We start from the raw sequence: 13,847 nt of genomic DNA, 5'->3' as shown, positions 1-13,847 counted from the left end.
CCCCTGTTACAGACCCATACTAAAGACCCCTGTTACAGACCCATGTTACAGACCCATGTTACAGACCCATGTTAAAGACCCATGTTACAGACCCATGTTACAGACCCATGCTAAAGACCCATGTTACAGACCCATGTTACAGACCCATGTTACAGACCCATGTTACAGACCCATGTTACAGACCCATGTTACAGACCCATGTTACAGACCCATGCTAAAGACCCATGTTACAGACCCATGTTACAGACCCATGTTACAGACCCATGCTAAAGACCCATGTTACAGACCCATGTTACAGACCCATGTTACAGGCCCATGTTACAGACCCATGTTACAGACCCATGCTAAAGAACTATGAGCAGATAATGATGGAGCACGTATCATCTGATCACGTGACAACCGAACAATCCCCGCCCAACGAGCACGCGACACATTGTGCTTCCGGTGGAGAGCGATCGCGAGTTATCTCCCGTTTGCCGCCAACCTTCTCCCTCATTCGGCCCGGCCAGTAGTGGCGCATAGAGTGGATGGCTTCTGATGGCTTACTTGAAAAAACAATCGGCATATGGAGGATGAGGCCTGGCCCCACGTCTGACCCCTGATTGATTAACAGGTACGTTACAGCTTATTTCCATATTTTCTTGGTAGCCTAAATAGACGGAGCTCAATGACTGAGCTTGTCTGAAGTCAACTTGTCTGAGCTTAAAGTAATTCAGACTGTACAGTTGGTTCTGTGACTGCCTGGTTTTGTGACTGCCGTCAAAAAGTGTCTAAAGATTGTGGGGTTTTTTTTTTCAAATAACGAATTTTCTTAGCTCCAGTAAATTTATCTTTTCTTTTGCCTAAAGATTTCTCGTGTTACGTTGAGCGGTCCCAAGGGGCGGTACCCCCGGGGCTACTCGAGTTGCCCACAACTTCCCGCTATGGTGGGGTGGGGATAATATTTCCTTTCACGTTAAGACGTTATTAGATTTGTGTCGTCCATTAAGTTAAGTCTATGTACCATTAAGGTCTCATCAGATGGGAGGGGGGGGGGGGGGGGGGAAGGGTATGGACTGGTCACTAGTGGTCACTCAATCTCTTGAAGAAAGAAGTAGCTGCCATCACAGCAGACATGAATTTCATTCAGTGTGTGTGTGTGTGTGTTTTTTTTTACTACACAGTACAGCATCCTACGGACGGTGTCCAGTAGTTTATACGGACGGTGTTCAGTAGTTTAAAAGACCGGCGTTAAAACAAATTTTCTGTGTGAGGTGCCGAGGTATCAGTTGTGTAATTAGGTGTTCGAGATTTGGCAAATTGATTTGGTTATATGGTCAACACAAAACACACAACAAACTACATCGAGACAGAAGACAGGTAACACAGCAAAGTATTTCTCAATTACATGAACACATCAATTACATGAAAACCTCATCACATGAACACCTCATCACATGAACACCTCATTACATAAACACCTCATCACATGAAAACCTCACCACGTGAAAACCTCATCACATGAACACCTCATCACATGAACACCTCACCACATGAACACCTCATTACATGAACACCTCATTACATGAACACCTCACCACATGAACACCTCATCACATGAACACATCACAACTTATATTACAACCCTACTCCTCATTCTATTAACTACTCTCTACTTCTCAAAACTGTTCTCACTCTATTACCACCGTGAAGCCCCCTTCCCCCCCCCCCCCCCCATGGCTGTGCAGCACCCTCCCCATGTGAAGCCCCCCCCCCTTCCCCTGTGAAGCCCCGTCCCCTATGAGCCCCTCCCTCTCCCCCTGTGCAGGCCCCTCCCTCCCCCTGTAAAGCCAACCACCCCCACTCTCCCCCACTAAGACACCAACGAGGAAGTGTATGTAGAATTGTAAAGAATAAATCGATAAATTCAAACAAAAGGTTTTCTGCTAATGGCGTCTAGACTTTGTTCAACGTCTACATTGTATAATGTTCAACAATTGTAAATGTTGAAACTATGTTCAACAATTGTAAATGTTGAATCTAGATTTTGTTCAACATCTACATTGTATAATGTTCAACAATTGTAAATGTTGAAACTAGACTTTTTTCAACATCTACATTGTATAATGTTCAACAATTGTAAATGTTGAAACTAGACTTTTTTCAACATCTACATTGTATAATGTTCTACAATTGTAAATGTTGAAACTAGACTTTTTTCAACATCTACATTGTATAATGTTCAACAATTGTAAATGTTGAAACTAGACTTTTTTCAACATCTACATTGTATAATGTTCAACAATTGTAAATGTTGAAACTAGACTGTGTTCAACATCTAAATGTAAATGTTGACATTAGACTTTGTTCAACATCTATATTGTAAATGTTGACATTAGACTTTGTTCAACAATTGTAAATGTTGAAACTAGACTTTTTCAACATGTTGAAACTGACATATTTCCATTCCTGCAACCATCCCACCCAATAACAATTTCCTCATGTGTACATAAGGTTTCGAAACATTTTCGCTCATTTATTTCTTTATCTAAACTTTTCTCAAGATTTCGATTTCCCTAAATTTCTAGATCTCTCTTCTAACATTTTTTGAGATTCTGTGAAATGCAATATGTACAGTACATTCCGTGGTTTTTACTTTCTCGTATATACGAAGTATAGAGAAAGTCTTGTAATCGTGCAAAAAAATCGAGATTTTATAAATCTCGACGTTTTACACCCCACTGATACGGAAAAACATAATTTTGCAATCTTGTCCGTATGTCTGTGTGTCTGTCTGTCTGTGTGTGTGCGTGCGTGCGTGCGTATGTGTGTGTGTGTGTGTGTGTGTAAACACGATAACTTGAGTACCGTTACAGCTAGGTTGATGAAATTTCATATATAAGTTTTTTTTATCAAAATAGTAGATCCGTATCAACTTTTGAGCGATTTCCGATAACCGGAAGTGGTACTTTTTCTACTTTGAATTTTTCAAAAGTTTAGGGGAGATCACTCCCGGTTTATTTATTTATAAGACTAAAAGATTTTTTTGATACGTTTGTTATCCTGTAAAGTCAGATTCAATTTTTAAAGTTATTCAAACCACGTTTGTCTGGAAATACTTGTCAGTTAACATTCAATGTGACAGATTTTGTTTTGATATAGGCCTATATAAAAACAAACATTGATACACATTTATTAAAACTTATTTTTTGTAATCCACTGAAAATTTCTTTGCGTCTTATTCAAGATACTCCTGTGATTTACTCACCATAGAACCAACTAGTTTTGTACATTTTTTGCCATTAGCTTTGTTCTCAAACTTTTGCCAAGTAAATGGCAAATAGCTGTACAAAACTAGTTTTGATTTTCAGGACAGTTTTCTCTCATGTTTAGCCACGCTTCATCTGTTTCAGTTTGTAACTCACACGTTTGTTTTTCGACATTAGGAGAATCGACATATTTACAAGCTTACATTTAGTTTGCAACGTCTGTTTGTTTGTTTGTGGGTTTGTGGCAAATCTTGTAACGCAATTTTGACCCACTTCTAATGCAGCGATTTCGTTCAAACTTTCCAGATACGTTCCACTTTGATGATAATATAGGTCTCTCTAATTTTTTTATGTAATTAGATGTTTAATTAAAATCAATTAAACGGTTGGTAGTAAGGGGTGGGGGGATAACACAATTCAATCACTCGATAGATTACTATGCTCAATAACAGAAGGTGATATAACTAGCTAGACGCGATCACCCTAACAGTCTGGTGGTTCACGAGAATGTTTACAATCGTAGAGTTCTCAATCTAGGGGCAGATAATAAAGTTTTTAAACGATTTGAAACTAAGGGGAGGTAAACAAAAATTAAGAACTTTCTGTCGTCTCTAAAATATGGTCACAAACGACTGCTTTCAAGGAGCAGATAATCGTCTTTTAGATATCACGTGCTACCAATGGTGTTTTAAAGTTAATAATATTTTTAGTCGTGTCAACTTCATGAATTATGAATCATTAAAAAGGAGAATATAAAACAAATATAGAAAACTTTTATAGCGACAAGCTTTTAAATGCACTGAAAATAAGAAAATAAAACTAATTTACTTTTTTTTATTAACAGCATTTGTCGGTCAAATATATAAAAAAATCTCATGAGCGACCAAAGCTTCTATTAAGGAAAGTAAATTACATTTATTTTCTTATTTTCAGTGCATTTAAAAGCTTGTCGCTATAAAGTTTTTATATTTGTTTTATTTAAACAATCCGGTTTATTTCAAATGTGGATTGGTATGGCAAGTTGTTTTTGTTAATTTCAAATGTGGATTAGTATGGCAAGTTGTTTTTGTTTGTTTAAAATGTGGTTTAGTATGGCAAGTTGTTTTTGTTTGTTTAAAATGTGGTTTAGTATGGCAAGTTGTTTTTGTTTGTTTAAAATGTGGTTTAGTATGGCAAGTTGTTTTTGTTTGTTTAAAATGTGGTTTAGTATGGCAAGTTGTTTTTGTTTGTTTAAAATGTGGTTTAGTATGGCAAGTTGTTTTTGTTTGTTTAAAATGTGGTTTAGTATGGCAAGTTGTTTTTGTTTGTTTAAAATGTGGTTTAGTATGGCAAGTTGTTTTTGTTTGTTTAAAATGTGGTTTAGTATGGCAAGTTGTTTTTGTTTGTTTAAAATGTGGATTAGTATGGCAAGTTGTTTTTGTTGATTTCAAATGTGGATTAGTATGGCAAGTTGTTTTTGTTAATTTCAAATGTGGATTAGTATGGCAAGTTGTTTTTGTTAATTTAAAATGTGGATTAGTATGACAAGTTGTTTTTGTTAATTTCAAATGTGGATTAGTATGGCAAGTTGTTTTTTGTTAATTTCAAATGTGGATTAGTATGGCAAGTTGTTTTTGTTAATTTCAAATGTGGATTAGTATGGCAAGTTGTTTTTGTTAATTTCAAATGTGGATTAGTATGGCAAGTTGTTTTTGTTTGTTTAAAATGTGGATTAGTATGGCAAGTTGTTTTTGTTAATTTCAAATGTGGATTAGTATGGCAAGTTGTTTTTGTTGATTTCAAATGTGGAATAGTATGGCTAGTTGTTTTTGTTGATTTCAAATGTGGATTAGTATGGCAAGTTGTTTTTGTTTGTTTAAAATGTGGATTAGTATGACAAGTTGTTTTTGTTAATTTCAAATGTGGATTAGTATGGCAAGTTGTTTTTGTTTGTTTAAAATGTGGACTAATATGGCAAGTTGTTTTTGTTTGTTTAAAATGTGGACTAATATGGCAAGTTGTTTTTGTTTAAAATGTGGACTAATATGGCAAGTTGTTTTTGTTTAAAATGTGGATTAGTATGGCAAGTTGTTTTTGTTAATTTCAAATGTGGATTAGTATGGCAAGTTGTTTTTGTTGATTTCAAATGTGGAATAGTATGGCTAGTTGTTTTTGTTGATTTCAAATGTGGATTAGTATGGCAAGTTGTTTTTGTTTGTTTAAAATGTGAATTAGTATGGCAAGTTGTTTTTGTTGATTTCAAATGTGGATTAGTATGGCAAGTTGTTTTTGTTTGTTTAAAATGTGGATTAGTATGGCAAGTTGTTTTTGTTAATTTCAAATGTGGATTAGTATGGCAAGTTGTTTTTGTTGATTTCAAATGTGGATTAGTATGACAAGTTGTTTTTGTTAATTTCAAATGTGGATTAGTATGGCAAGTTGTTTTTGTTTGTTTAAAATGTGGATTAGTATGGCAAGTTGTTTTTGTTGATTTCAAATGTGGATTAGTATGGCAAGTTGTTTTTGTTAATTTCAAATGTGGATTGGTATGTCAAGTTGTTTTTGTTGATTTAAAATGTGGACTAATATGGCAAGTTGTTTTTGTTGATTTCAGTTCTTGTCATGTGAGTGAACATTGTGTCAAGTTTGATGACATCACCAAGGCAATGTCAAGGTCAAATGCTGTTACACCTAGCCTGAGGTGGGGGATCTTCATCGTCGTCTCCGTCGTTCTCAACAGGTGGGTTCGTGTGTACATGAGCAACAGGTGTGTTAGTGTGTACATCAGCAACAGGTGTGTTAGTATGTACATCAGCAACAGGTGGGTTAGTGTGTACATCAGCAACAGGTGGGTTAGTGTGTACATCAGCAACAGGTGTGTTAGTGTGTACATCAGCAACAGGTGGGTTAGTGTGTACATCAGCAACAGGTGTGTTAGTGTGTACATCAGCAACATATAGTGTGAGGGTGTCAGAATCTCAAAGAATACACAACCAACACGATTGAGGCTCGGTATCACAGTATCCTTTATTTCTCTTAAACGCGCCACCTAGTCCCACATCAACCTGTTTGCTTTCACTCCAACTTTCAACTGTCCTCCGCATTCATTCCTACACACCACCTTTCTCCCGCTCACAACACAGCCACTGTCACCCGACCAGTCGCTTCCCTTGTATCCTCGTTCACTCCGTACAACAACATACACGTCAACACACCCGGCCTCGCGTCTCACTACATGATACATACACACACGCAGTGATCCGTTCCACGTATTCACCTATCATACACATTACATCACCACATATAGGTTAGTGTGTACATCAGTAACAGATAGGTTAGTGTGTACATCAGCAACAGGTATGTTAGTGTGTACATAAACAACAGGTGGGTTAGTGTGTACATCAGCAACAGGTATGTTAGTGTGTACATCAGCAACAGATAGGTTAGTGTGTACATCAGCAACAGGTAGATTAGTGTGTACATCAGCAACAGGTGGGTTAGTGTGTACATCAGCAACATATAGGTTAGTGTGTACATCAGCAACAGGTAGATTAGTGTGTACATCAGCAACAGGTATGTTAGTGTGTACATCAGCAACAGGTAGATTAGTGTGTACATCAGCAACAGGTGGATTAGTGTGTACATCAGCAACAGATAGGTTAGTGTGTACATCAGCAACAGGTAGATTAGTGTGTACATCAGCAACAGGTATGTTAGTGTGTACATCAGCAACAGGTAGATTAGTGTGTACATCAGCAACAGGTGGGTTAGTGTGTACATCAGCAACAGATAGGATAGTGTGTACATCAGCAACAGGTAAGTGTGTGTAAGTTCATGTGTCTGTCTGTACGTGTCTAAGTCTAGTGACAATTTAAGCGCAATTTCCTTATGTACGCGTCATCACGTTCAATAGATGCGTCATCACGTTCCATGGCTGCGCCATCACGTTCAGTAGGCGCGCAGTGGTTTTTAGTCATATAACTCTATTGTTTTTAAAAAATGTGAAAAAATGATTAGGCCTAGCGAAACAAAACCTTGTAATTGTAACTCCCTATCACTCTCATATAAATTATAAATAAATTAATAGGGTACAAAAATAACGTTTGAATTAATAAGTAAATAAGTAATAAAATAAAATAAACTTATAGCAAGAACTAAAAGATAGCGAAAAATAGATATCTATATATTGCTACATAGTACTGTAGTGTATTATGTATAATGTAAGTTTAAAAAAAAATTGTGACCGAACGAAGGGATATTTTTGAAAACTTTCTTCGGCAATATTGTTCTAAATTATGGCATTCAAGTCGCTAAGTGGTCTGGTTGCCGAGATCTGGGCCAAAACTGCATTTTTCCGAGGTTTTTTGGCTTTTCTGCGAAATCCAGGAAGGAATTCCGGGAATTTTTTTGGCCCACTATCATCGTCGGAACTTCATTAACATATTTGCTTTTGGAACTAGATCTCGATATTGCTTCGCTGACGAGGAGATACGACTTAAAGCTGCGGACACACATCCATACATCCATTCCCAGAAAAGACGAGTTAATAAACGCAAATCTCCAGAATGGAAATTGCGCTAAAAGCACTATAAACAAGTACTATAACCAAGATGATTGACAAGTAGATAAAACAGAGCTGAAGTAATTTAGTGAATTCAGTTTTATTTACTTTTTATTTCGTCGTTCCGACCAGGATTCGCCCTGGCCAATTAAAAAAAAAGCGGTATCACAGTACCGCACATTTCCACACACCTACTTAAACTAACATTAGTGACACCGTTATATATTTTAAACTTTACTGACACAGTTAAACAACTTTACTGACACTGTTACATATTTTAAGTCGTCTTGTTGTGAAGTACTTCACTGTTGGCAAGTGATTTCGTTTTTAGAGTAGGAGCCGGTATTATATGTGCCGTCCATAAAGGATCGATGTTTTTAAGTGCCGTCCATAAATGACGTCAACCGTCTATAGGGACAGAGGCTATTCACGGTATGGGAGGGTTTTTAAAAAAGAAAGGGAGAAATTAAGTGCAACATCGTATGTATTTGATATTTTTATAACTTACTTTGTACAATTCAAATGTATGTAATCTAAAATTAGCTTTAAAATCAACGAGAAATGCAACACAAAACTCGTATTAATCTGTCGTAACCTCATTTCCTTTATTGCTGAAAATTTCAACGATAAAATGACATACTTCATTGACCGTCAAGAATCAGGTCGCTAAACCAAGATCTATGTAGTAGAATCTTACTTAATCTGCGATTAGCTAAACCAAGATCTATGTCTAGCAGAATCTTACTTAATCTGCGATTAGCTAAACCAAGATCTATGTCTAGCAGAATCCTACTTAATCTGCGATTAGCTAAACCAAGATCTATGTCTAGCAGAGTCCTACTTAATCTGCGATTAGCTAAACCAAGATCTATGTCTAGCAGAATTTTACTTAATCTGCGATTAGCTAAACCGAGATCTATGTCTAGCAGAATTTTACTTAATCTGCGATTAGCTAAACAGAGATCTATGTCTATCAGAATTCTGTTTAATCTGCGATTAGCTAAACCAAGATCTATGTCTAGCAGAGTCCTACTTAATCTGCGATTAGCTAAACCAAGATCTATGTCTAGCAGAATCCTACTTAATCTGCGATTAGCTAAACCAAGATCTATGTCTAGCAGAATTTTACTTAATCTGCGATTAGCTAAACCGAGATCTATGTCTAGCAGAATCCTACTTAATCTGCGATTAGCTAAACCAAGATCTAGAAATCTATGTCTAGCAGAATCCTACTTAATCTGCGATTAGCTAAACCATTTCTTACTGGATAGGGTTACTATTATTTTAACAACGTCAGGCGAGCCGCTGACAGGTCCAGAGACCTACATTTAACAATCACTTTACAGTAAAATAAAATGTTGCTGTGTAAATAGTCTGAGGCTGATGATTATGCTAATTATTTTGAGTGTCCTTAGTAAATGAACTTAAGCAAGATAGGAGCTGATTTGGTGTACGAAGCATATACTTATTTTATATTGTTGTTACCGCTTTATTCTTTTAGATCATACAGTTGTCGGCACAATTTGAAATTCTCTTTTATTTTTTGTTAAAAAAGTATTTTGTTAGCAAGTATACAATTTGAGGCACAATTCGAAATTTTATTTATTTATTTTTTAAAAATATTTTGTTGGTAAGTTCAGCTTTCAGGGGTAGATTTATGTGGACAGTCCTATAATTGATGTGTGGGGGACAGTGTCCTATAATTGATGTGTGGGGGGACAGTGTCCTATAATTGATGTGTGGGGGACAGTGTCCTATAATTGATGTGTGGGGGACAGTGTCCTATAATTGATGTGTGGGGGGACAGTGTCCTATAATTGATGTGTGGGGGGACAGTGTCCTATAATTGATGTGTGGGGGACAGTGTCCTATAATTGATGTGTGGGGGACAGTGTCCTATAATTGATGTGTGGGGGACAGTGTCCTATAATTGATGTGTGGGGGGACAGTGTCCTATAATTGATGTGTGGGGGACAGTGTCCTATAATTGATGTATGTAGGGGGGGGTGTGATTAAAGAATGGAGGAGGGGAGATGAATGTTGACAAATTGATTTTATATTTTTACACGCATCAAGTGATGCGCTGCCCGTGCGAGATTCATTACTGGGGCGTTTTAAAAAGAACGCCAGGAAACATTGATATGCTGTGGCCCATCGGCCTGGGGGAATCCTGCAGGATTTATTACAGAATCATTCAGGCTTCCGGAAATCTGGGAACAATTTGGGACAATCAGAGGAAGTGTAAACACAGATGTACTAGCAGTGGCCAGGAGATAGCTCTCTGCTCCTACACAGTGGCCAGGATATAGCTCTCTGCTCCTAGTGGCCAGGAGATAGCTCTCTGCTCCTAGTGGCCAGGAGATAGCTCTCTGCTCCTAGTGGCCAGAAGATAGCTCTCTGCTCCTAGTGGCCAGAAGATAGCTCTCTGCTCCTAGTGGCCAGGAGATAGCTCTCTGCTCCTAGTGGCCAGGAGATAGCTCTCTGCTCCTAGTGGCCAGAAGATAGCTCTCTGCTCCTAGTGGCCAGGAGATAGCTCTCTGCTCCTAGTGGCCAGGAGATAGCTCTCTGCTCCTAGTGGCCAGAAGATAGCTCTCTGCTCCTAGTGGCCAGGAGATAGCTCTCTGCTCCTAGTGGCCAGGAGATAGCTCTCTGCTCCTAGTGGCCAGGAGATAGCTCTCTGCTCCTAGTGGCCAGGAGATAGCTCTCTGCTCCTAGTGGCCAGGAGATAGCTCTCTGCTCCTAGTGGCCAGGAGATAGCTCTCTGCTCCTAGTGGCCAGGAGATAGCTCTCTGCTCCTAGTGGCCAGGAGATAGCTCTCTGCTCCTAGTGGCCAGGAGATAGCTCTCTGCTCCTAGTGGCCAGGAGATAGCTCTCTGCTCCTAGTGGCCAGGAGATAGCTCTCTGCTCCTAGTGGCCAGGAGATAGCTCTCTGCTCCTAGTGGCCAGCTCTCTGCTCCTAGTGGCCAGAAGATAGCTCTCTGCTCCTAGTGGCCAGGAGATAGCTCTCTGCTCCTAGTGGCCAGCTCTCTGCTCCTAGTGGCCAGAAGATAGCTCTCTGCTCCTAGTGGCCAGGAGATAGCTCTCTGCTCCTAGTGGCCAGGAGATAGCTCTCTGCTCCTAGTGGCCAGGAGATAGCTCTCTGCTCCTAGTGGCCAGGAGATAGCTCTCTGCTCCTAGTGGCCAGGAGATAGCTCTCTGCTCCTAGTGGCCAGGAGATAGCTCTCTGCTCCTAGTGGCCAGGAGATAACTCTCTGCTCCTAGTGGCCAGGAGATAGCTCTCTGCTCCTAGTGGCCAGGAGATAACTCTCTGCTCCTACACAGTGGCCAGGAGATAGCTCTCTGCTCCTACACAGTGGCCAGGAGATAGCTCTCTGCTCCTAGTGGCCATGAGATAGCTCTCTGCTCCTACACAGTGGCCAAGAGATAGCTCTCTGCTCCTAGTGGCCAGAAGATAGCTCTCTGCTCCTAGTGGCCAGAAGATAGCTCTCTGCTCCTAGTGGCCAGAAGATAGCTCTCTGCTCCTACACAGTGGCCAGGAGATAGCTCTCTGCTCCCACACAGTGGCCAGGAGACCTTAACGTGCTGTCCTATCCAGTCCTAGCTACTGTCCTGTCCTCAATACACTGTCCTGTCTAAAACATACTGTACAGTACTAAGCTACTGTCTATTTGAAGGTCAGAGAGCTTTAGTTAATGTTGGGAAGACTTATTTCGTTACCTTCTCTATATCTAGTGAACAACGTAGAACATCGGGTGATCAAATCCAGGCACTTTCACACAACAAATATCACACAATAAATATCACAAAATAAATATCACACAACAAATGTCACACATCTTTAAGTGAGGCTGTCCCATCTTTAAGTGAGGCTGTCCCATCTTTAAGTGAGACTGTCCCATCTTTAAGTGAGGCTGTCCCATCTTTAAGTGAGACTGTCCCATCTTTGACTGTTCCATATTTGACTGTCCCATCTTTAAGTGAGGCTGTCCCATCTTCAAGTGAGACTGTCCCATCTTTAAGTGAGACTGTCCCATCTTTAAGTGAGACTGTCCCATCTTTAAGTGAGACTGTCCCATCTTTAAGTGAGACTGTCCCATCTTTAAGTGAGACTGTCCCATCTTTAAGTGAGGCTGTCCCATCTTTAAGTGAGACTGTCCCATCTTTAAGTGAGACTGTCCCATCTTTAAGTGAGGCTGTCCCATCTTTAAGTGAGACTGTCCCATCTTTAAGTGAGGCTGTCCCATCTTTAAGTGAGACTGTCCCATCTTTAAGTGAGGCTGTCCCATCTTTACGTGAGACTGTCCCATCTTTTACTGTCCCATCTTTAAGTGAGACTGTCCAATCTTTAAGTGAGGCTGTCCCATCTTTAAGTGAGGCTGTCCCATCTTCAAATGAGACTGTCCCATCTTTAAGTGAGACTGTCCCATCTTTAAGTGAGACTGTCCCATCTTTAAGTGAGGCTGTCCCATCTTCAAGTGAGGCTGTCCCATCTTTAAGTGAGACTGTCCCATCTTTAAGTGAGACTGTCCCATCTTTAAGTGAGACTGTCCCATCTTTAAGTGAGGCTGTCCCATCTTTAAGTGAGGCTGTCCCATCTTTAAGTGAGACTGTCCCATCTTTAAGTTAGGCTGTCCCATCTTTAAGTGAGGCTGTCCCATCTTTAAGTGAGGCTGTCCCATCTTTAAGTGAGGCTGTCCCATCTTTAAGTGAGGCTGTCCCATCTTTACGTGAGGCTGTCCCATCTTTAAGTGAGGCTGTCCCATCTTTAAGTGAGGCTGTCCCATCTTTAAGTGAGGCTGTCCCATCTTTGACTGTCCCATATTTGATAGTCTCATCCTTATTTGGCTGTCCCATCTTTCTTTTTATTCCCGTCCAATAAAAAAAAAATCGACCGTTTCCACCTTTATAAAAACAGTCTCCGAGTAAGGTCACCATTACATATTTTTGGAGCGCTCTGTAAAACGTTGTTGCTCAATTTTCTATTTGGAACCCCTCGAAGCTTACTAAAACTTTTGTGCTTTCATGGACGTCATCGTTTAAATGTTTTCTGATAGCTTGGGGGGGGGGGAAGGAGGTAGAGAATGCTTGTTGCGTATCGATTCCCTCTTGTATAAAAGACTTCGATTATTAAACAGCGCGAGATGACCTTGACCTAGATATGGGGTGTCGAAATTTTGAAAGGCCAACGGACACTGCAGAAAAAAAATGGCCGCTGTTTTCTCGAAATTTCGTTGCCAGGATGTGATCATGTGATTAAACAATTCGCCATAAAAACTCTACACTCAACAAGCGGCAGAAATATTTAATTAAGCTCGCTTGAAATTAATGGTGTACTCTAATAATCGATACAATAACCCAAAAGTCTAAAATTCTGTTTGTTCAATCATTTTGTCGAAATATTCGCATATCAATAATTTAAGAAAATTCCGTTCGTTCAATCATTTTGTCGAAATATTCGCATATCAATAATTTAAGAAAATTCCGTTCGTTCAATCATTTTGTCGAAATATTCGCATGTCAATAATTTAAGAAAATTCTGTTTGTTCAATCATTTTGTCAAAATATTTGCATATCAATAATTTAAGAATGCAATCAGCTGACTTGTAAGGGCTGGAGTTTGCTGTGTATCCACGGCACATATGGCTGAGGGTGGGAGATGGGGGTTAGTATTAGGGGTGGAGGAGGGGGGGGGTTGGATGAGGGATGTAAGTTATGGTGGGAGATTATATGGGAGACGTGGGTTAGTATTAGGGGTGGGGGGGGGGGTGTTAGGTGAGGGTCTGAGTTTGAGGTGGGAGATATATGGAGATGGGATATGAATTGACATGTAGGCTAAGTGGCATGGCCGCCTGACCTGATGGATCTATCCGCCGCTGTAGGTTGGTGTGGTGACTTGATGGATCTATCCGCCGCTGTAGGTTGGTGCGACCACGTGATGGAGTGGCCCCCCAAACGTCTTGGATGTCTCAGGTCAAAGTTCAACACACATTTCAGTCACCGGAAGTTTGATCGACCGCCCCCCCCCCGTATAACTGACACCGATTTGTTTTCTTGTGGCC

At 39.9% G+C, this 13,847-nt stretch overlaps 1 protein-coding gene across 1 annotated transcript in view; it reads left to right on the top strand.

Moving 5' to 3' along the window:
- Nucleotides 1-498: 498 nt before the first annotated feature.
- The window catches only part of LOC131937461 (gamma-aminobutyric acid receptor subunit alpha-1), a 34,523-nt gene continuing 21,174 nt past the window's right edge, over nucleotides 499-13,847 (top strand). The window contains exons 1-2 of the mRNA XM_059294920.1: nucleotides 499-613; nucleotides 5,842-5,967. Coding sequence (XP_059150903.1) covers nucleotides 5,894-5,967 — 74 coding nt within the window. The 5' untranslated portion in view covers nucleotides 499-613; nucleotides 5,842-5,893. The remainder of the gene's footprint in view (nucleotides 614-5,841; nucleotides 5,968-13,847) is intronic.

The sequence above is a fragment of the Physella acuta genome, unplaced genomic scaffold, assembly GCF_028476545.2.
Source record: "Physella acuta isolate Inbredline_101_S28 unplaced genomic scaffold, ASM2847654v3 ptg000017l, whole genome shotgun sequence".
Taxonomy (NCBI): Eukaryota; Metazoa; Mollusca; class Gastropoda; family Physidae; genus Physella; species Physella acuta.
Note: the sequence above shows the minus strand (reverse complement) of the source record. Positions and strands in the feature narration are given on the sequence as shown.